This window comes from Bos mutus, chromosome 9, assembly GCF_027580195.1.
Source record: "Bos mutus isolate GX-2022 chromosome 9, NWIPB_WYAK_1.1, whole genome shotgun sequence".
NCBI lineage: Eukaryota > Metazoa > Chordata > Mammalia > Artiodactyla > Bovidae > Bos > Bos mutus.
The window spans coordinates 43,046,285-43,070,260 of NC_091625.1; the positions used below are offsets into that span (position 1 = coordinate 43,046,285).

General features: G+C 43.6%; 1 protein-coding gene across 7 annotated transcripts; it reads right to left on the bottom strand.

Moving 5' to 3' along the window:
- Positions 1–9,777: 9,777 nt before the first annotated feature.
- Positions 9,778–19,188, bottom strand: MTRES1 (mitochondrial transcription rescue factor 1). Of its 7 annotated transcripts, none has more exons than XM_070376521.1 (4): positions 19,001–19,188; positions 15,788–16,259; positions 14,173–14,245; positions 9,778–10,295 (listed from the first exon to the last, which is right to left on the bottom strand). In XM_070376521.1, exons 2-4 carry the CDS (start codon positions 16,249–16,251, stop codon positions 10,116–10,118), a joined length of 717 nt encoding a protein of 238 aa, XP_070232622.1. In that variant the 5' UTR covers positions 16,252–16,259; positions 19,001–19,188; the 3' UTR covers positions 9,778–10,115. The 7 variants fall into 7 exon arrangements, with proteins under 7 accessions (XP_070232622.1, XP_070232620.1, XP_005898267.1 ...); XM_070376519.1 differs by having other exon boundaries at positions 15,788–16,263; XM_005898205.3 differs by having other exon boundaries at positions 15,788–16,263; positions 19,131–19,174.
- Between the last annotated feature and the right edge of the window lie 4,788 nt (positions 19,189–23,976).

The following is a 23,976-nucleotide window of genomic DNA, read 5'->3' on the forward strand; positions in this document are numbered from 1 at the left end:
CTCGGGGCACCATGGCTTCTCGGGCTTCCACACTCTGGGTGACGCGGTGCAGTTTGTCACAGCTGAGTGACTGAGACGTCTCCAAATGAGCCCTAGAGCATTTCTTACACAAACCGCGTCCCAGCCATGAGGTAGAGGCACAGCTGACCTTTCCTTTCCTGGTCGGCTGCCACACCCGCCCTGTTGCCAAACTGGAGGAGTTTCAGTTCACTCTTTCTTTTCCACTTTGGATTAAATGGGATTTAGTTCCTCAAGGCAAACCTATTATTAACTGATAACAAAAGGATGCATGTTTTTCTCTTGCCTCATTGGCGAATTATAAATCATTAATATTTCACAGTAAAAATAATATCAAGCTATCAAACATTTTTTAGACCTAGAGGTCACGTGGTATAAAGTGCGTCATGGCCTGTGATTGGAGCGAGCAAGCACTCGGCCAAGAGCGCGCACACCTGTGCGGGCAGCCGTGCACAGGTGAGGGCTGGTCAGGGCTGGAGCCTGATTTACTCCATAGGCAAGTCGAAACAAGACTTGAAGGCGAGATTCTTTAGAGCCTTTCTGGCCGTATGTATCTTTGTTTTCGACCAAAAAAAATAAAGTCCGTTTCCTCAGCTGCCACTAAGGTGCTCGGTCCATCCGAGCGTCACACGGCGGGCGGCAGCCCCTGTCCGCAGCGTGGCCTCCATCCACTGAGTTCACTGGCAGCTGTTCGCCTTCAGCCTTCAAGGGAACGGTGAGGTGGGTGAGGTGACCGTCACTGAGGGTAAGGTCAATGCCCTCATTAGAGCGGCGTGTGAACGGTGAGCCTTTCTGGCCAGGCTTGTTTGCAGAGGCTCTGGTCAATGTCAACATTGGGTACCTCATCTGCCGTGTGGGGGCTGGGGGACCTGCCGGGCAGGAGGTCTTGCCCCTCCACCCCTCCTGCCCCAGCTGAGGAGAAGGAAGTGAAAACAGGACTCTGAGAAGTGTGATGATCACCTGGGGCTTTGGTCTTTTTGACTAAACCTCTTTAGAGACAGGCTCAATAAAAAGCTGAGCTCTTTGCTGCTGCTGTCTTGCGAATAACAATAATAGAGAATTTCAGTGGGCTTACCTGTAAAAGCCAGTTCTCAGAAATAAGAATTCCACACCAGATTATTCTGATTATTGGAATGGTGAGATGCAGTGGACACTTTAAGAGCTTCCAGAGAAACCTAAAATCGCCAAACCAGTGATGGGAAAGACACGAACATGCATCGCCCACTTGCTTGGATGGCAATGTTGGGCCTACCTGAGTGTATACAACATGCCAGGCACACTGCTGAGAGTTTCTCCTGGATCATAGCTGGTGAAGATCTCAGAAGCCCTGTGAGGTAAGTTCCCTAATTAAGCCTGTTAAGAAAGCTAAGGCCCTGAACAGTATGTGTACCATCTCATTTAATTCTTGTAAAAACTCCGTGTCTTGGGCAATGTTGTTATTTCCGTTTTGTGGTGAGGAAGCAGAAAGAAGGTCCAAACAAACTGCGATGCCAAGATGAGAGTCTGCCTTGTACGCCGCACCGTCTCAGACACTAAACACCCCCTGAGCCGCATGCAGTATAAAACAGAGATTCAGACCTGAAACTCAGTTTGTCTCATCTTAGATATAGGTGCCGGTTCTCAAATTGCCCTGGCTGAAATAATTGTGGCCATTTGTGGACAGACATGTTCTGGTAAGAGTAAATTTTTTGAGATTGTGAAAGTAATTGCCATGGATTGGATTCCTTAGGAACAGAGTCTGAGACTAGGGTTCTTGTGCAGTTGATTGACGACCTGCTCCCAGGAGAAAAGGTGCGAAAGAAGCAGAACGGGGCCAGGGAAGGCCATAAGCAGGAGTGTGGTCTCTGCAGGCCAGCCTCACTGCCAGGCGCTGTGAGGCCCTAGAACATGAATTGTTTTGCAGAATTAGTACCAGGTGAAGCAAAGGCGCCAGTTGGTCATTGAGGTCTCCTCCAGGGAAAGGGGTAGTTGGCCTGGCAGGGTGGCTCCCTTTGCCAAGGGCAGTGTTCCAGAAGGGCCATTGTGAGTGGTTAGCTGGCCCTCAACAGTGAGGGGGTGGGTGTGCCAGCACAGGGGATCTGGGTGGGACTCCATCGGCATCCATTAAGGGGCAGACCCACCAGACTGCACGTTTAACCAGGTCATGGGGCCCCATCTGCCAGAGGTTCTCAGTCTGTTGGAACCTGAATTCTCACAGTGGGGCCTGAGAATCTGCATTTCTAAGAAGTTCCCCCTCTCTAACGAGATGGTGCCCGGTGCTGATGTCCAGAGGCTGCAGAAACATGTAACTTCAAAAAATACATTGTACATCCCAGAAACGGAAAGCTTAGCACTTAGTAGAGCTAGATCTGAGCTGAAATAAGTGGTTTCCAAATTGACTTTTTGAAAATTACAAACTATAAGTTTATTAATGAGGGGGTCCTTAATACTATGAAACCAGGGGGGCTGGTCCTTGGTGGAGTCATCAGGGAAAACTTCCCCAAGGAACTGGATGGCTAGCCTAGATTTGAGAATGAAGAATTAATTAGGTGAAAAGTTCAACATGCAAACAAGCTTTGGGGTGTGAGAAGCAGCTCTTAGGAAACAGTTAAAGGTGGCCAATGGAGGGTGGAACTAGAGGAGGAGGAGTTTCGTGAAGCTGCAGAAACAGTCTGGGGCTGGAGGACTTTGTCTTCACTGAATTGCCCTTGGATCAGTAAGAAAAGAAGAAACCCTTCACCTGTTCTGAGTAGGGAGGGGAATACTCAGTTCTGATACAATCGTGTTGAACTCTGCCTCCTCTGCCCAGTAAGGCTGCCCTCCTCTGCTGCTGTTCTAGTCACCTTGCCATCATGTAGCTTTCAGGTCAGTGGAAGAGGCAGCTTTACAAATGTTTCAGCATCAGGCCAAATATGGTGGCTGGCGCCAGAACATTTCTGCAGAGGGAAGCCTGTCCGTTGACTTTATTTTAAGGAGTGGGAATTTGTTCATCCTTCTAAAGTGTGTAGTCCAGATGGTGAATCATGTCTTTGACAGAGGTTGAGAATGTGGAATGCCATAGCTTCTCCTTCAGAGTCTCCTGCAGTGTGACAGCTGTGTATTCAGAAGTGACAGTCGGGCCCTAAATTACAGGGAGTTCTGTTTTCCATAAGAGCTCCCATTTCCTGAGCTCCTGCAGTGGGTCAGGAATGTGCTAGGGATGAGACATACATTATTTCATTTATTCCTCACAGAAACCCCGTGGGATAGATATTTGTATTCCCCACCCTACAGATGGGGATGCGTTTAGAGATTAAGTAATTTGGTCAAAGTCACATGGCTGGCAGAGCCGGGGGCCTCTAATGATGGCCAGGCTGACTCCAAAGTTTGTGCTCTTGATTTCCATGCTGCCGCTTGTGTAGCTGGGCAGAGTAAGTCTGTTTGTCTGCCTGGTGGTTCCCCATCATTTAACTTGGGGTTTTGCTGACTGTTCACAGTCTCTGAGCTTCTGGATCCGCCCCAGTCAGAGTATCAGACTCGGGAAACCTCTCAGTGCCACAGGAAATAGAACAAGGAAGGCAGTTAAGAATCATCTCTACCTCTAAAAGAAGTTCATTCATTTAGCAAAAATATTTGTAACACCTACTATCTCCTGAGCATAGTTCCATGATTCTAACAAGTCTTATTGGTAGGTAAGAAGCCTGTTTAAGCTTGGAGAGAAGGTTCTGATCGTTAACAGCACAAAACCTAATGTCTCTTGCCTTCAGTTGATTTTCAAGATGCACTTGGGTATAAGCCGACCGAGGACCTTGGCTCTGCCCCGTGTAGACAGCTGAGACCGTGGCAGGAGGCACACCTACCGGAAGGCAGGTTCCTGACTCTCCTGGCTCTCAGAGCTGAAACAGAGTTGCTAAGTTATCCTATTTCCGACATGATATATTAAACCCAAATCTCCCCACTGTATCCGATTAGCTGAAATCTCAGTGCAGGCACAGTGTCAGGCATGACAAGGCATATACTTCAGTATATGGTGGTGCCTACCTTGTCTTCATGTAATTAATACTATTTTCTTGAATCCAATGAGTTGGCTGCTATTATTGTAGCCTCACTTTTCTCTTATGTCAGAATCAAAAGTTAAAGGATTTTCTCCTACAATCCTAAAGAAAATTCCCTACATATTCTGTGGGGAAGTATCTAAGTAAGCCCTCTGAGTGGGTTCCAGAAATGGGTTTTACCAGTAGAGATCTCTAAACAGAACTTGCCCATTTTAGACACATGCTATTCTACTCTGACTGCAGTCTTTAGGCTTTCACTTGTCTGCCTTGGGGAAGGTCTCCCTAGGTTTAAGAAAAAAGTCCCAGGATCAAAGTTCCATTGAATGCAGTTGACATCTCTACAAGGGAATCAAGTGCATTGTGAGTGATCCACGTCCTCAGGATCTTGCAAAATTGTTGACTTTCACCATTCTTCTTTTGATGTACCTGATCTGTTAACCAATAATGAACCAAAAAAAAAAAAACTTGAAACGAAAAAAAGGGCCAGCAAGTGTATCTTTGAGGGAAAGAAGTGAGTGTCAGTCTCAGAGAGTTTTGTCCAATTTCAGAGCCCTCAGAGAAATGCTAAGCACACATTGGGCAGTAGCAGTTACCAAAAGGCAGAAGCACAGGCAGAACACTCTTAAGAAGAGTGTATATCAGACTATTCATACATTTTTTTACACTCATAATTAGACTAGCAGAAATCAGAAAGCTGGGTCATGCCAGGGGCTCAGTGAGGCTGTGCGTCTTCAGTCACTTTGGTTGTGGCTGGTGAGAGGGCAGCCTGGCGCAGATGTCCCCGAGAAGAAGCAGTGCTGTGTTTTTTGCAGTAAAGGGAGTCGGGTGGGAGAATGTCACTGGGAGAGTGGGTGGGCAAAACGTAGTGGATGCACTTCGGTATTTATTAGGCAGCAACGGAGCAAGAAGCGATGGATCATCTGTACCTAGAGTGACATGGATGGATCTGAGTAAGAAAGTAAGACCCAAAATGAAATATATAGTAATGTCACTTATGAAACTATAAATATATCTGTACAAAACAACAAAGCACATTTCACAAGAATGCAAACAAAAAGATATACATTAAACACATCCGATGATTGGCTAAGGTAAGGGACGAGGACGTGAGAACAAGAGAAGAGAAACAGTGACTTGAAAGAACTTGGAGGGTAGGGACTGGTGCCCCAGCATCTCCCAGTGGAAATTCTGATAGGTGCGCCTCTCCATTCCTCCCGGGGTGTGTTGGTAAATGTGTGACAGTTAGCTTTCCAAGGGAAAAAAATCAGTCCTGGTTCATGGTGTTTGCTGATTGCCAAGGTGAAATTCCTCCTACCGTGGCTGATTTTTAAGCCAACCCTGTGACTCATGAAAGCAGTTTGGGAGATGCTCACGTTCTGCTTTTTGCAGTCTGCTGGATGGAGTTTCTAATGTCTCAAGATGGTCAATAAGCTGACTGACAATTCTGGCAGTAACTTTTAGGAAACCAAAATATATACAACCAAGATAAGGCAGGACTTCAGTACAGTGTCATCTTATTTGCCTCCTATACATTGCACACCCTGTAAGAAAGTTTATAGAACATGTACCACCTTCCTGAAGGAAATCTGTTTTCTTTTTAGTTTCTTGAAAAATTAAAGTTTCTACCCCCCTAATAATTATTGATCAAATAAACTATGACCTAAAAATTTCTCCACAAATATCTACTTTTATCCCCAAAATGCTAAAAAAGAAAAATAATGATGATGAAACTATTGCCCAGCCATCTATATAATTTTCCATGAAAGATGGTAAATGCTATTTGGCAGAGAAGTGCAATTAGCATCACATTTCCCAGAGGAGAGCTATTTCTTTGAAAGGATTAACCATTACTGGTAAAAAGGCTAGATGGGTCTCTACAAAAATAGTCATAATTTTAGATTGTTCATCTTTAAAAAACTGCAAACATGCACTAGAAGCATTTTCAGACTTTGCTGGGAAAGCCAGACCTATTTTTAAATTTTTGTTCTATTTTTACATTGAAGTATAGTTGATTTACAATATTGTGTTAGTTTCTGGTGTGCAGCAAACTGATTCAGATCTATATATGTGTGTATACACAAACACATACACACACTTTTTCAGATTCTTTCCCATTATACAAGATACTGAATATATTTCCTGTGCTATTTAGTAAATCCTTGTTGTTTATTTTATATGTAGTACAGCACATCTGTTAATCCCGTACTGTTAATTTATTCCCCCCTCCGGTAACCATAAGTTTGTTTTCTATATCTGTGAATCTGCTTCTGTTTTGTAAATAAGTTCATCGTATTATTTCTTAGATTCCACATATAAATTATATAGTATTTGTTTTTCTCTTACTTTATGTAGTGTGATAATCTCTAGGTCCATCCATGTTGCTGCAAATGGCAATATTCCATTCTTTTTTTACATATGCCATCTCTTTATTTGTTCGTCTGTTGATAGGCACTTGGGTTGTTTCCATGCATTGGCTCTTGTAAATAGTGCTGCTTTGAACTTAGGGGTCCATGTATCTTTTCGAATTAGTTGTCTTTTCTGGATATATGCCCAGGAGTGGGATTGCTGGATCGTATGGTAACTCTATTTTTAGTTTTTTAAGGAACCTCTATACTGTTTTCCATAGCAGCTGTACCAATTTACATTTCCACCAACAGTGTTGAAGGGTTTCCATCTCTCCACACCCTCTCCAGCATTTGTAACTTGTAGTCTTTTTGATGATAGCCGTTCTGACCTGTGTGAGGTGATAGCCCATTGTAGTTTTGATTTGCATTTCTCTAATAATTAGCAGTTTTGAGCACCTCTTCACATGCCAGTTGACCATCTGTGTCTTTGGAGAAATACCTGTTTAGGTCTTCTGCCCATTTTTTGGCTGGATGTTTTTTAAAATTATTATTGAGTTGTATGAGCTGTTTGAGAATTAAGCCCTTGTCAGTCTTATCATTTGCAAATATTGTCTCCCATTCAGGAGGTTGTCTTTTCATTTTATGGATTCCTTTGCTTGTAAGTTTGCAAAAGCTCGTAAGTTTGATTAGGTCCCTTTTATTTTTGCTTTTATTTCTATTGAGAAAACATTGGTACGATTTATGTCAGAGAATGTTTTGCCTATACTCTCTCTAGGAGTTCTGTGGTGTCTTGCATGCCTTGCATTTAAGTCTTTAAGCCGTTCTATTTTGGTGTATGGTGTGAAGGTATGATTTAACTTCACTACTGCCTCGTTGAATTCATTTATCAGTTGTATGTTTGAAGTCTCAGGGTATTCTATAGAGTATCATGTCATCTGCATACAGTGACAACTTTACCTCTTTCCTTCTGATTTGGAGTACCTTTTATTTTTCTTTTCTGATTGCTGTGAAAGCCAGATCTATTGGAGTAAAAATTCTTCCTTGTCACCTCATTAGAGCAGGATATCTCAGCCTCAGCACCATTGACATTTGAGGTCTGGAGACTATCGGTACACTATAGGATGTTTAGTAGCACTGGTCTCTACCCTCTAGATACCCATCCTACCCCCTCAGTTGTGACAGACAAAAATATCTCCAGGCATTGCCAGATGTCCCCAGGGGGCAGAATCACACTGGGTTGAGATGCACTGCATTAGAAACACCCATATCTTTTCATCATGTTGGTCACATTTTCACTGAGGAGGCCTTGCCAAGTTGGCATTATGAAGCAGCTATCTTAGAGTGGGCTGCAAGAGTTCCATAAATCTTTATGAATTGCTTTTATTTCTGCTGTTTCATAAATATGTTCCAAGTCCCTTGTGCTATAGATAACTATGAGAGATACGTTTTTGACACTTGCTATGACCAAATCAACATTCTGTACCACCAGACGTCTTTTTTCTTATTTTGATTTTCAAAAACAGAGAAGCCTGGAATGGGTCAAATCCCACCAGCTAAGTTGAAGGACTTAATTACCAACAGAGTGAAAAAAGCCTTTCAAATGGCCCTTGCTGCTTTCTAGCTATTAATACTATCAGCTCATCCGGTCTCACACAACACATTTTTAACTTTCTTCCTCTTTAGAAGACTTGACAAGGTAAGGAAATTAGTATGCCAATCCCCTTCTGACCTGTGAGGAAGCTGAAGCTCAAGAGAGGTTAAGGCCAGAGTATGACCAAGGTAACCCAACTTGGTACAGGCAAGAGCCTAAAAACCAGGACCTCTGACATATCACTAGGTCATGCTGCCCCCCTCACCATACAAGAGATCTTCAGCTTTCTATTACTTTCCAAAGAGCAATCAAGAGAAGAGACTGTTTTACTATAAAACTTGTCATTATCTTCCCCAAGTTGGGACATTTGGTTTAGAGGGCATTAGCCCACTGTGTCCCCCTTTGTCTGACAAAGCAATAAAGCTATCCTTTTCTACTTCACTTCCACCCTCCTCCCCGCAACAACAAAAAAGGAAGAGAGGGAGGGAGGGTGGGAAAGAGTGGAAGAAAGGCACAGGGAGGTGAAGAGAATCATGGTCATTACTATAATTTACTAAAATAAAACTCTAACTCATGGTGAGATTAATTGTACTAATTATTTTTACTGATGTAAAAGCGTAATTAACAAATGGTAAAATAGGAAAATTCCTTTTGTTACACTGCAGAGTATTTATTATTTCTTCCCGGGAGTTTATTTAAGCTTTCAAATAAAAATCAATTTTTCCTGAGTTTTCTGAAATCGGAGCTGATAAGGCTACCAGACTCACGGGCCCAAACATCGCACTGCTTTGGGCTATAGAAGTTTCCCTTCTGCCAGTTAACCTGAATTCTCAAGAATTTCTGGAGGGCAGATAAAAAGACCCCAACAAAGTCTTTTTACATGACATAGTCTAACAAGTCTCCTATTTGAGCCGACCCTTCCAGTGCTAGGAAACTGCTCCTGAGAATCTACAAACCAGTTTATTTCTGCGGATGCCCTTTTCTAGATGATGTGTATATGTGTGTCCTTTCTATGACTGCTCTTGTTTTTTCAGTCCCTTTTACGCTTCCCTGTGGCTCAGATGGTAAAGTGTCTGCCTACAATGCGGGAGACCCAGGTTCAATCCCTGGGTCGGAAGGATCTCCTGGAGAAGGAAATGGCACCGCACTCCAGTACTCTTGCCTGGAAAATCCCATGGATGGAAGAGCCTGGTAGCTATAGTCCACGGGATCGCAGAGAGTCCGGACATGACTGAGTGACTTCACTTCACTTTACAACACTGTCTTGACAATTAAAATAATTGGCCTCTGATGCTTTATTCTCTTCACTGATAAAAAATCTGTGTATTTCCTACTTTCAGCTGAAAAGTACACCATCAGCTTAAACCAGAAAGGGTCATTACATTCTTTCTGTAAAGAGTCAATGTAAATATTTTAGGCTTTGTGGGCTACATAAGGTCTCTATTATATATTTCCCTCTCTCTCTTTTTTTTAAAAAAAGCCTCTCAAAATGTACAAGCCGTGCTTGTGTGTCAGACAAAAGGCTTGTGGCTGCCTTCGTCTGTCAAACCCTTGACCTAAACAGTTAATTTTAAATGGGCCCGAAATAAACCATTTGGAATTAGTTGGAACAACTTTACTATCCAGACCTCTGGAGACAAACTGAAGGGAACTCAGGCCAACACGTTGGTAACTGAGAAAGGTCAATGGAGAAAGGGGGTCGTCCAGTGCTGCTGCCCTAAGGAGAGGAAGGAGACCTGGCCTCAGCTTGGTTTTGCCTTAAGCCTGAACCCAGGGAAGCTGGTCGATGGGGATAAAACTGAAATAAAGACACTAAGAACAAGGTCAGTTTATTTTACTCTCCCTCCCAAGGCTGTTAACCTGGGAAACAGTGGGCTGATCATGTAAACTGTCTCTGAGTTTAGTTCATTCATTACAAATCTCACTCTTGCTCATGAGGTCAAAAAGTGAATAAATCAAGGCTGAGAGGGAAATCCAGTCCAAGGGAAGCGTCTTCAAGAGCCACGATGCGGATCCTGACTTGCACAAAACTGCTCAGCATCTTCTACAAATGGTGGGAGAACTTTATTTTAATACAAACATCTTCTTTTGAACCTGGCCCCTTCCTGCACCACTACAAAGCAGCTTTGTCACTGAAAAGCAATCCATTTATTTGAGCATACTCTTTTTAGGCAATTGTAATTTTTTCCACCGTCGTAACACCACTCTGTGCTTCTCACTGCTGGTCTTCTCCTCCAGCACTTTTTTCAGGATAATCCTCATCACTGTCTCTGTTTCTGCTTCTTTATCCTCTCCAATAAGAAGATCCAACGTATCTCCCACTTTCACCTGAAAATTAAAAAGAAAACAGAGCTGTCGTTTGGGGAAATGCAGGCCAATGCAAACATCTCTACTTTGGGTTTTCCCCAGAGAACCAGTCCCCGGCGGGGAGGTACTCCTTTGAAACAGTCACTTATCTTAGTGCCTCCAGGTGAAAGGGCCTCCCTCTCTGGGAAGGTGCCTCAAACCCATGTGGCTTAACATGGACCAGTGTCACTCCTTCAGGCTGAGACAGCTAGCTGCTTGAGGATGGGCCCTGTGTGGCTCTGATTTTCATCCCTATTGCATGACTTAAGGAAACTCTTGAATGGAAGCATTTATTTTGGTAACAATGGCAAAAAACAAAGGAAGCGGGACATAATTTTAGAGAGTATGAGCATAGTAATTAATACAGGCACTGGGAAGACACTGAGAAGACAATTTTCAGTGTAACACATTCACTGATTTCAACCCAGATAAGCTACATCATTGCATACAGGGCATAATTTGTTGGAAATTCATCACAGTGCAACAACAGCCGTATCTCTTTAAGAAATGGAAGTAAAGAAACTGCTTTCTGGTACTGGCTAGCCCCAGGGATGACACATCATCAAGAAGAGACAGGACTCCATGAACAAGGATGGAATGCCCCAGAAAAGAGGATGCTGACCTGGGTTAAAAGGGCTGAGATCAAACCCATTTTTATCCAGAGAGGAGCTCTGGCTTGAGTGAGTGCAGGACATGCCCTGGGGGGCAGTCACATTCGTGCTGCCTGGGTGCAAACAGCCCAAGACAGACACCGGGTCCTGGCAGCTCAGTATCCAGGGGATCTGCCCAGTAACTCAGGAAGGGGCTAAACTGACCCAGGTGCAATATGCGGCTTTTGCTACAACACAATCCAGGGTGACCAGAGGCCATCTCAGACCACTCACCACCACTTCCAAGCCAGGGACGGGCACAGGGTTGAAGAGGCAGGACAGGAAGACAGGGAGGGACCCTCATGTGTGGGCCACGGACCCTTAAGTGGGCATAGGTACCCATTTAAAAGGTTGCTAGGGGGCTTCTGTTTAAGAAGCCATCGTGCCAAATGCTTACGTTTACTGCATTTTCCAATGAATACTCCCTAAGGCGGTCCTAACTTCATGCTGTTGGAATATCTGTACTTCACTAGGGCAAGCGACCCACTCAAGACATCCGTAGACCTAATACTCAGTCAACAGCGTGGGAACGCACACCTGCTCACCACAACACCATACCGGTCAATCCTGGCAGCTGGATATAAAACTCACAAGTGAAGTGAAAGTCACTCAGTCGTGTCGAACTCTTCATGACCCCATGGACTATACAGTCCATGGAATTCTCAAGGCCAGAATACTGGAGTGGGTAGCCTTTCCCTTCTCCAGGGGATCTTCCCAACCCAGGGATTGAACCCAGGTCTCCTGCATTGCAGGCAGATTCTTTACCAGCTGAGCCACAAGGGAAGCCCAAGAATACCTGACCCAGGAATCAAACTGCAGTCTCCTGCATTGCAGGCAGATTCGGGAAGCCCAAAACTCAAAGGGCTGATTTTAAACCATTAACTTTCTCCCCTCTGGGCTGAGAAGCAGAGAGACTAACACCATAGCGAGGCATGATGACTGCTTCTCTTTGTGGGTATGAGGGCATCATCTGGGCCAGATGCAGGGGCAGAGGGGAGTCAGTTCTCCTGAAGTTCTGCTGGGTTCAATTTTTAAAAAATGACCATGTGGCCAACCTATATAGGCATTTAAAATCAATGTTCAGAAATACAAGACTTGGAAACGCTGCTTTACCTTTTTTGGCATAACTCTGTGTCATTAAAATTCCTTTTTAAATAAAGGAATACATTAATGCACATGATACAAGATGTAAAAGGTATAAAAGGATATACAGAGAAAAATCAACCCGTTATGTATCCTCAGCAGCTGGGCACAAGTCCCATGGAGCAGGCCACGGAAGGGGAGGTGTCCTTCATTCCCTTCAACTGTGGGAGACAGCGCAGTAGACACAAAGCAAGACTGGCTGGGATTAGGGGCTGTTCCAAGTATCTACATTTCCAATCTCCCCTTAGCTGCAGTTACTATGGCTACCAGGCCTCCTAGTAACAAGGCAGCCGTGTGTTAATGCTGGGCCCTTCCTTTGCTGACCCTCAGGAGAAATCTGGAAGGCAGCCAAGACAATAGAACACCCAAGGCAGAATGAAGAAGCAGCAATTAGGCTGTAGTTAACAATATCGCAAAGCAGAGGGAGAAAAAACAGATCTGTGGTATCTGCAAATGAGGCCCTGACAGAGGCATCCTGCACCAAGAACAGGTCTTGTCTTAGGAACACTGCGGCTGGCTAGAGGGGGCTGGGCTACACAGGGAAAAGCAATTAAGGGACAAGAAGGACTTGATGTCCAGATGCCCGTCTGGAGTGCCTGACTTCCTGCAGCTCACAGAGCAAGGGCTGACACCCGCAGTCTGAACCTGCCAGGCTGGGTGCCTTCAGAGGAACAGTGGCCTTGAGACTTGGTGGCCAAGAAAAGCACTGGGGATCCCCTCTTCAGTCCACCCAGCCACAAGAACCACTCTGAGCACAGGATCAGGGCCTCTGAAGACAGCCTCCGTGCTCATCTAGGTCCACAGCTGATGGCTCACACCCTCCCATGTCCCAGGGGAACGGGATGCAGCTCACGTTCTCCGATCCCAGGGTTGCTTTGAAATACGAGAGAAGCTAAAATAAAAACCTTCAAAAGTGTGTCTAACTCCGCTAGAACATTTATTCCCTGGACACTGACTGGGAGTTATATTCTGTCTGCTAATGCCTCAAGGGTCAGTGTCTGCCACACTTTTTAAGGGTCTCTGCCATATACTTTTTTAAACTGTCTTGTTAACTTTTACTATCATTATTATTTTTCCCAATTATGAAAGTGAAACATACTCATAAAAAATTCAGAAAATAAAACACATGAACATAACTCACAATGCCCACTCAAAGATAAATGCTGCTGCTGCTGCTGCTGCTAAGTCGCTTCAGTCGTGTCCGACTCTGTGCGACCCCACAGACGGCAGCCCACCAGGCTTCCCTGTCCCTGGGATTCTCCAGGCAAGAACATTGGAGTGGGTTGCCATTTCCTTCTCCAATGCATGAAAGTAAAAAGTGAAAGTGAAGTCACTCAGTCGTGTCCGACTCTTAGCGACCCCATGGACTGCAGCCCACCAGGCTCCTCCGTCCATGGATTCTCCAGGCAAGAGTACTAGAGTGGGGTGCCATTGCCTTCTCCGATTTTAATCTAGATATATGTATATATGTAACTTATTTTTACAAAAATACATTTTTATAAGAATATATATCATTTATTATAACATCAGATACTAGAAATTCATTTTCTTGTAACACTTATGAATGATTCTGTCATAAAACAACAATATCAACAGGGCTATCAGGAAATATAGAACCTTTTTGATGGCTGCTCTGCACACAGAGCAGTGTAACTTCTGCTGAGCTGAACAGAATCGCACATCTGCTCAGGTTACAGCAGGCCAAAGAAACCTCTACATGGATCAAACATTTCTTTTTGGCCTGATTATTATGATTTCAGAGAGGCTAACATTAATAACTTAAGAAGTTTAATTAATAGATTTTTTCTAGTTCTGATAGTGACTTGTCTTAAAATTTTAAAGAAAAAGAGGAAGCTTCATCTCAAAGTCATTATGGCTACAATCAGCAAGTGGTCTGTGTGACTGAAGCTGTGTGGCTAGGCCTGAGGGAGACCTTCAAGGTGGTAAGACAGACATACCTGAGGAGCCACTGATGCCCCAAGGAAGGAGCCCCAGGGGAGACTGGGGAAGGCGTTAACTGAGTACAGAACAACACACAAAAATATTTGGTTGTCATAGTATCTTACCGTTCTGCTTTTCTTCCATAGTTTTTCCCCATTCAGCCTGAGTTCACCTTTGTAGAATGCATCTTCCACTTTGCTTAAAAAAAAAAAGTCAAAGTACTTTAAAATAGAAATATATTCAAGACAATTATATAATTTTGAGGAAAATACTGGCTATTAATAATGCTTTTCCTGACAGTGACCAGCCTACCCACAAAATCTCCATTCTGGGCATTGGGAAAGTGAAAGTCAACTGCTCCTATATGAATCTAAACAGGGAGACCGAAGGGCACTGCTGAGTAGATGTGGCTGCTGCAAAGATCTGCTAGAGCGAGATGACAGGTAAGCAGCGCTCTGCTGGGACTTCACGCAGGTGATAGCTCCCGTGATCCACGACAGTCAACATGAGTGGGTGCTACCTTCCCCTCACATGCTCTGAGAGAAAAACCAGTTACCACACCTGTGGTGAGGCTGTTAAGAAACCCTCTGCTGATCTGCACTGAGGCTGGGGAAATGCCAATCCAGCCACTGCTGATCTCTCTGAATTTAATCAGTGGAGCGACTAGACCAAGGCAGATACAGACAAAAATGAGTGCCCTTTCGTCTTAACGCTCAGACTCCTGGTGATTGATGTTGGGGGTTTTCCTAATAACAGTACTAGCTACTACTGTGAGAGACAGGGAAGCCCTTAACGAGCCTGCCAGACTTTACAGAACATTGAAGTCCTGATGAGGGTGCCTGTGCGCTCAGAGTCATCTTTATGAGTCTTTAAGTTTCATGGATTAAAAAATTAAACTATGCCATTAAATTAGGACATAAAGGTACAAATTAGACAAAGGAATCTTAATTTCTTATTCATATGACAGTTCTTACTTTGCATGCAGTATGCACACAATGATTGCTAAAGGAATGAATGAACAGTGACGATCACTATTATTATATAATAGGTCTAGCGAAGAAACAAGGAGATTAAAGAAACCTTGAAGGTTATGCTTAATATCTCCATACACTATATACATGAACGCACATAGTATTTTCATCATCATAGCTAACATACATTGAGAACCCAGGTGCCACACATTGTTGTAAATGCTACAGGAAGATAGACTGACTTATTTAATCCTAGCCACCACCTTCTAAAGCCAGTTCTATTAGCCTTATTTTACAGATGAGGGAACTGCACAGAGATTTTAAGTATCTTGTCCAAAGTCACAGAGAGCCAGGATTAAAGCCCCGGTAGTCTGGGTACAAAGCCTGCAGTTTTAACCACATTATGCTGCTTCTAAGATATACCATCTCACGTAGCATTTGTGAAACCCAGGTGCATTCTATGCTTGCTATATACATCTAACATGGTGATTCCTTTTTTTCTCAAGAAGCTGTTTTTACATCAGTGGTTCATCTTACAGTTGACTATGTCTTAGAGTCAAGGAAACACGGCACATGGGATTTGCAGGCAGTCATTTGACTTCTTTGGGAATTAGTTTTTTCACGTATAGAATGAAATAATTGGACCAGGTTCCTGTAAGATTCTTTCACATCTGTGGTTACCCTTCACTGTAATATGAGCCATGTGATTGGTAATGCTGCTTTAAAACAACCAAGAAGACAAGTGATTTTTGTATGAAAACGCACATACTTCCTTCCGATATCTAGGCCCGTCTTCAGGATAACGTCATACCGGAAAGACTGTACTGCTTTGTCCAGGTCTTTATAGTCTTTGACCTCACTGGGGTTGTCCTCGGGCTCCTCTTCCAGCTCACTCATCTCATCCCTCTCTTCATCAGAGTCCCCTTCATCTTCCACTTTTTGTAGAGTCTTTTTAGTGGATTTTTTAGAGCTTATATTACTTTTGAGTCTTATGGAAAATGGAAAAATATATTCCGGAGATATTAAAAGCCCTGGGAGTCTCAGTGAGAAAATGTTATGGAGGAGTGTTTTATAATTTGATGCATTTAACTTGGCACTAGACAAATACAAGTATCGATTCCAGGAAGCACAGCCTTTATGTGAAGGTGTCCCTCGCAGCGCTCTGCAGAGTCCAATCCAGGCATCTGGCTTTCTTAAAATGCTGCTGGGCAGTCTGACACTAGTCATAGCCATGGCACATACTACCTGAAACAGACAATTCAGATTTAGTTCACAAGTGTGGTATCTTGGCATTCTTACTACATAAACCATGCACACTGTGAACACGTTACAGCTGATACTGTACCATGTTCCCTCCTACAAAAGGCCATGTTGGGTCCACACGAACCAAGGCCATGCACACTGTACCTGGTGAGTCTTCTGGCTGTACTTAATGTACTGACCTGATAGGACAGTCATGAAGGTCAAACTGGATGCTAATACATGTGAAAACACAGGTTCCACTCTTCTCACTCCCCCAAATTAGTTTGGGTACTGACTGCTCAGTGCTTTCCCCACCCTCTTTGGCTATGTCGTGCAGCTTGCAGGATCTCAGTTCCCCAACCAGGGATTAAACCTGAGCCCCAGCAGTGACAAGTCCAGAATCCTAACCACTAGGCCACCAGGGAATGCCCTTAATGATTTTAGAGAAAAAAAAAAAATCTCAGAACAAGAAACACTGTCTACTAACATACATTACAAGCTTACAATAATGGACTTTGCCAAGGATACTAGATCATCACTTTATAAACCCAGAGTAAGTCTCTCAACTTTCAACCTCCAACTACAGCAAATCAGAGCTAGGAATGAGCAAATTGTACAGATCTGCATTCTACCCCCTTTCACATCTTCTTCCTAATAGATTCATTAGCTAGCAGAGAAAGAAAGGGTAGGTCACAGAGAGCCAGGATTAAAGCCCCAGTAGTCTGGGTACAAAGCCTGCAGTTTTAACCATATTATGCTGCTTCTAAGATATACCATCTCACGTAGCATTTGTGAAACCCAGGTGCATTCTATGCTTGCTATATACATCTAACATGGTGATTTCTTTTTTCCTCAAGAAGCTGTTTTTACATCAGTGGTTCATCTTACAGTTGACTAACTGTAATCACCACTAACTAGGTGATTGTTCCCTGAGGCACTGAGGCACAGTCATGCCACATGTCCTGTATGCTCCACTGCGAGAGGCCTCCTGGAAGACTTCACCCGGTTTCCTCTAGACTTTGTCCCAGGCATCTTGAACCTTGCATGTTGTATCATTTTCTGTTGTAAATCATAGCCATGACCCATAGCTGAGTCCTGTTGAGTCTTCCCAGTGAAATCAGTGAACCTAGAGGTGGTCTTGCAGATCCTGACATAGTATCTGACTGCCTATTCGACATATCCATTTGGATGCATAACAGGGACTCCAGTCTTAATTGGCCCTGAAACAAACTCTGATATATCTGCAACCCCAAATCTGCTCTAGCTGCAGCCGTCCCCATCTCAGTTAATAGTAACTCCACCCTTCTAGTTCCTGAAAAGGAAAGCTTTCAGTCACTCTTGACTCTTTCCCCCCTACTCAGATCTATTATGTCAGGAAATCATGTTGGCTTATCTCCAAAACCAAAACATTGGTTTCCCTTTCACAATTACCACTGTTACCACAGATTCAGGCCCCGGTCTATCATCAGGATGACTACCAAGGCTCCATCACAGTCTGTTCTCCATACAGCAGTCAGTCAGATAGACTCTTTTAAAAAGAATTTGTACCACGTCTCTCCTTCCCTCACAATCCTACAAAAGCACTGAAAAAGCAAACTCCCTCCCTTGCCCTATAGGCCCTGTGATCTGCCCCCTCCATTTCCTCTCTGACCTCATCTCCCGCCTCTCTCACCCTTGCTTACTCAACTCCTTCCTGAAGATCCTCGTACACAACAGGCAAACTTCTGAGTAAACTCCTTTGTTCCAGGTGCCCTACTACACCCTTAGTCCAGGTTATCTGCAGGGATAACTCATTTTTAACTCAGTGAAGTCTACTCATTCCAACTCCATTTAACAGGTATCTTGTCCTCCCAATCTCCCCTGTTCTACTTTCTTCCATCATAGCATTATCTACTATCATGTTATATAATTTACTGGTTTGTTTTTGTTTTTTTTTTAATGACTCTGCTAGTAGAATATAAACTGTTACCGGTGCTTTTTTCCTCTGCTCAAGCCCAAGTGCCCAGAATAGTGCCTGGCACGTGGTAAGTACTTGATTAAATACTGTGAAGTGAAAGCACAGCAAAAGAACCTGTGCGTTAGAATGAAGAGCTAAGATGGGGTTGGGTTGACAGGTAAGAGGTGAGATCGCCAGGAGCCTTCCATATCAAAGCGTGGACTTATCCAGAGTGTGTGAGAGTTATAGAAAGATCTTAGGTAGGGAAGTGATCCGACAGTAGTGCTTTTTAAAAGATTTCTTTGGCGCGACAGCGTGGACATAAAGGGATGATCGCGGCAGGAGGCCTGAAGGTGGTTTTGACTGAGATCTTCAGGCGAGATATAAAATCTGTGAACTAACCAAAGTCTGTAAGAACAGCAACTACCTGAATGCAGAGGCGACGCTGTCCTGAACCCGCGGGACACTTGGAATCGCTCCACGTTCCTGAGCCCGTTAACTACTCCGAATGGAGAACCTGATTGAACTGCTTTTAGGTCAATTGCAACTAAAAATCTCTTGGCTCAGAGGCTGACAAACTGCTGAGACAAGGTCATGTTCCCCTCGCTCCCTCCCTACCCCCTCGGGCTGCGCACCTTCGCAGGTTCTCAAGGTCAAGGGAAACTGGACACCAGAGTCCTCGAGCTTGCAGTCTGCGTCTGCAGCCAGCAGGAGCAGCCAGACCCAGGAGCGGACAGCCTTGGCCCCCCGGGTCCACGGGGCGTCCCGAGCTGGCCGGGCCGGGGCAGGACGCGAGACACTCACGCGGAGCCCTGGCGGGAGCGCAGCCAGGGGAGAGGAGCTCGCCGCTCCTGTATTTCCCACGTGCGCGCGATGAAGCAACAGAGGGGGGCGCGGGCCTGGGTCACCGCTGGCCCGGCAGGGGCGCAGTTACCTGTACGTCAGCGCTGCTCCTCCCTCCCCGCCCCCCTCCCAGCGGCCTTGCAGACCGCTTGCCTCCAGGCCCCGCCCTATTTTTGCCCCGCCCCTTCCGTCGGCGCCGGCGCGTTGAGAGCGGGCTGGGCGAGGCACCGGGGCGCGGTGATGGCGACGCAGCGACCTCTGCTGCAAGCGGTATCTAGGAGGACTGCGTGGGGAGTGTGGGCGGCCTGGAGGACCGATTAGCTGTGAGCTGGACCGGAAGCCACCTCCGGGTGATTGATTCCACGTGGTTGAAGAGAGTTTTGGTTTTTTTTTTTTTTAGATAAGTAATTTTTTATTGAAGTCTAGTTGATACTCGTTTGTGTGTGTTTGTGAAGTCGCTCAGTCGTGTCCGACTGTTTGGGACCCCGTGGACTGTAGCCCGCCAGCCTCCTCTGTCCATGGGATTCTCCAGGCAAGAATACTGGAATGGGTTGCCATGTCCTTCTCCAGCGGATCTTCCCAACCCTGGAACCAAAGGGCCTCCTGCATTGCAGGCAGACGCTTTATCGTCTGAGCCACCAGAGAAGCCTGATACGTAATACTGCATAAATTATTGGTGTACAAAATAGTGATTCACAATTTTTAAAGGTTATACTCATTTGCTGTATTCCCCCTGTTTTATAAAATATTCTTGTAGTTTATTTAAAGGGAGTAGTTTGTGTCTCTTAATCCTGTATTTCTATATCGCTCCTCCCCCTTCCCTCTCTCTACTGTTATCCTGCTAGTTTGTCTTCTGTATGTGTGAGTCAGCCTTTTTATTATATTCCCTGGTTGTATTTTTTAGATTCCACATATAAGTGATACACAGTATTTGCCTTTCTCTGACTTATTTCACTTAGCATAATGCCCTCCAAATCATCCATGTTGTTGTAAATGGCAAATTTTCATTCTTTTTTTGCAGCTGAGTGGTTTTCCATTGTACTTGCATCACATTTTTTTCCATTCTTCTGTTGAATTAGTGTTTTATATTGTTTAAATATATATCCAGGAGCAGAATTGCTGGGGCACATGGTAGTTCTATTTTTAGTTTTTTTGAGAATCTGCCATACTGTTTTCCACAGTGGCTGCATCAGTTTACATTCCCACCAGCTGTGTACAAGGATTTCCCTTTCTCCAGTCCTCACCATTGTTTGTTATTTGTGTTCTTTTTGAGGATACCCATTCTGACATGTCTCTGATGGTATCTCATTGTCGTTTTAATTTGCCTTTCTCTGGTGATTAGCAGTGTTGAGCATATTTTCATGTGCTTGCTGGCAATCACATTTCTTCTTTGGAAAAATATCTGTTCAGTTCTGCTCCATTTTAAAATCAGGTTGTTTGGTCTTTTGATGTCAAGTTGAATGAACAGTTTATATATGTTGGGTATTAACCCCTTCTTAGTTATATCATTTGGAAAATTTTTCTTCCATTTAACAGTACCATTTGTGCAAAAGCTTTTCAGTTTAATTAGGTCCCATTCATTTATTTTTGCTTTTTATTTCCTTTGTTTTGGAAGAAGGATCAAAAAAAAAATTGCTGTGAAGTATGTCAAACAGTGTTCTGCCTGTGTTTTCGTCAAGGAATTTTATGGTATCCGGTCTTACATTTAGGATTTAATCCGTTTTGAGTATTACTGCATATGGTATAAGAGAATGTTCTAATTGTGTTCTTTTTCTTGTAGCTGTCCAGTTTTCATAGCACACTTATGGAAGAGACTCTCATTTCTCCACTGTGTATTCTTAGCTCCTTTGTCATAGATTAATTGGCCTTTAGTGTGTGGGAAGACAGCTTTTAAAAATACTGTGAGCCTTGAGTTTTCTGAAATCACCAACCCCTTTGAACATCTTTGAGAGTTATAAATGTTGTCTCTAGAAAAATACATATATTCCCAAGAATTTATAACCTGCTTGGTTATATTTGTGCAGTAAGCAAAGGCAGTTACAAATTATATCTGGTGCTGAAGTGATAAAACTTCATATATTATATGAATTTGTTGCAGGAAGGGGGACCCCTTCCAGGGCCCAAAAGTGGGCTCTTGTCTAACATTTGGAAATGAATTGTCCAAGGAGACACACATACTGACAAAGCAAAGATTTTATTGGAAAGGGGCACCTGGGCAGAGAGCAGTAGGGTAAGGGAACCCGGGAGAACTGCTCTGCCACATGGCTTGCAGTCTCAGGTTTTATGGTGATAGGGTTAGTTTCCCTGTTGTCTTAGACCAATCATTCTGACTCAGAGTCCTTCCTAGAGGTACATGCGTTGTTCAGCCAAGAGGATGCCAGCAAGAAGGATTCTGGGAGCTGATTGTCTCCTTTTGACCTTCCCCAAAGTTTTCTGGTTGGTAGTGGCTTATTCCTTCTGTGTTCCTTACTAGGACCTCCTGTCCTAAAACGACTCATGCAAATAGTCACTGCGGTGCCTGGCCAGGGTAGGCGGTCGGTCAGTGTGCTTACCCTAACAAATTCAGATTATACTGTTGACATTTTACACAGGTGATACACAGTTACATTTACTAGTTTAAGTCATTTGTAAAAGACTACAGATACACTGTTAAATCTGCCAGTAATAGGAGTTAATCAGTATTATTATCAACTGAGAAAACTGCTGTGTGATTATGCATGATTTTGGGAGGAGATATAAGAATACAGTGCTATTGGATTACATAAAGTCAACTTAGTCGCTGGCCTTTAGAAAAATCAACACTTTGTTAGATGACTATTTTTTTAACTTTAAATTGCTAAATAATATTTTTAAAACTGCTGTGAGGTTAAGAAGTAGTTTTGTGTGTGTACACACGTATTTGTGATTTTTAATTTTTTTCATAGAAACTGGCCCCTGCTGTGGGACATTGTAGTTCTGACTAGTTTAGACCACCTAGAGGGCCAAGTTTACATTCCCTCATAGGGCTACACTAGGTCAGAAGAAAAGACACTGAGAATTGAACTGAGAGTTGAGCTTACAAGTCTGGACTCCAGCCTTTAATATAGCTCAAATATTTAATTTTACATATAGTGATGTCTAAATCAGAGCACTTTTAGTTTTATGTATAGGTGAGTTTTAAGTTATATTTTATTCTTTTAGCCACACCACTTGGCTTGCAGTATCTTAGCTCCCCAACCAGGGATTGAACCCAGGTCATGGAAGTGAAAATGCCAAGCCCTAACCAGTGGGCCACCAGGGAATTCCTTCTGTGACATTTCTTAAATTGTAGTTCTGAGAGTCAGGATGTCTCTGGCCAGAGGATCATAAACCAAGTGATCAGGGCTCTCTGGATTTATTGTGCCATCAAGAAACAACCTGAGTTATTATGTTTGTGATGCTATCTGTTGATGGACTATGACTTCTTTCTAGGTTTTTTGTTGGTTTTTGGTTTTGATATAATTGAAAATGTGCGCATGAATTGCTTTTTTATTTTCAGGTTTTAATTTACTATCTTTTTAACAGAAGAAAATCAAACAGTTTAACATGTATACATGAGAGAGACCCAGAAAGACTAGGTCACCAAAATGGCTGAAATACCATTCTGAGCTAAAGATAAAAGAGGATGTTGAGGATGGGAAATTAGAAGTGGTCAAGCAGGAGATGGCAAGAGTGAACATCGACATTTTAGGAATCAGTGAACTAAAATGGACCGGAATGGGCAAATTTAATACAGATGACCATTATATCTACTATTGTGGGCAAGAATCCCTTAGAAGAAATGGAGTAGCCCTTGTAGTCAACAAAAGAGTCCTAAATGCAGTACTTGGTTGCAGTCTCAAAAATGACAGAATGATCTCTTCGTTTCCAAGGCAAACTGTTCAATAACACAGTAATCCAAGTCTGTGACCCAACCAGTAATTCTGAAGAAGCTGAAGTTGAAGGGTTCTATGAAGACCTATAAGACCTTCTAGAACTAACACCCAAAAAAGATTTCCTTTCATTATGAAATGAAGAGAAGTTGCTCAGTTGTGTCTGACTCTTTGTGACCCCAAGGACTGTAGACTACCATGCCCCTCCACCCATGGAATTTTCCAGGCAAGAGTACTAGAGTGTGTTGCCATTTCCTTCTCCAGAGGATCTTCCCAACCTAGGGATTGAACCCAAGTCTCCTGCATTGTAGGCAGATGCTTTACCATCTGAGCCGCCAGGGAAGTCTCCTTTTCATTATAGGGGATTGGAATGCAAAAGTAGGAAGTTAAGAGATACCTGGAGTAACAGGCAGATTTGGCCTTGGGGTACAGAATGAAGCAGGGCAAAGGCTAACAGAGTTTTGCCAAGAGAACACACTGGTCATAGCAAACACCTTCTTCCAACAACACAAGAGAAGACTCTACACATGGAAATCACCAGATGGTCAATACTGAAATCAGATTGATTATATTCTTTGCAGCCAAAGATGGAGAGGCTCTATACAGTCAGCAAAAATAAGACCGGGAGCTGACTGTGGCTCAGATCATGAACTCCTTATTGCCAAATTCAGACTGAAATTGAAGAAAGTAGGGAAAACCACTAGACCATTCAGGTATGACCTAAATCATATCCCTTATGATTATACAGTGGAAGTGACAAATAGATTCAAGGGATTAAATCTGATAGAGAGTGTGCCTGAAGAACTATGGTCGGAAGTTCGTGACATGTACAGGAGGCAGTGATCAAGACCATCCCCAAGAAAAAGAAATGCAAAAAGGCAAAATGGTTGTCTGAAGAGGCCTTATAAATAGCTGAGAAAAGAAGAGAAGCAAAAGGCAAAGGAGAAAAGAAAAGCTATACTCATTTGAATGCAGAGTTTCAAAGAATACAAGCAGAGATAAGAAACCCTTCCTCAGTGATCAATGCCAAGAAATAGAGAAAATCAA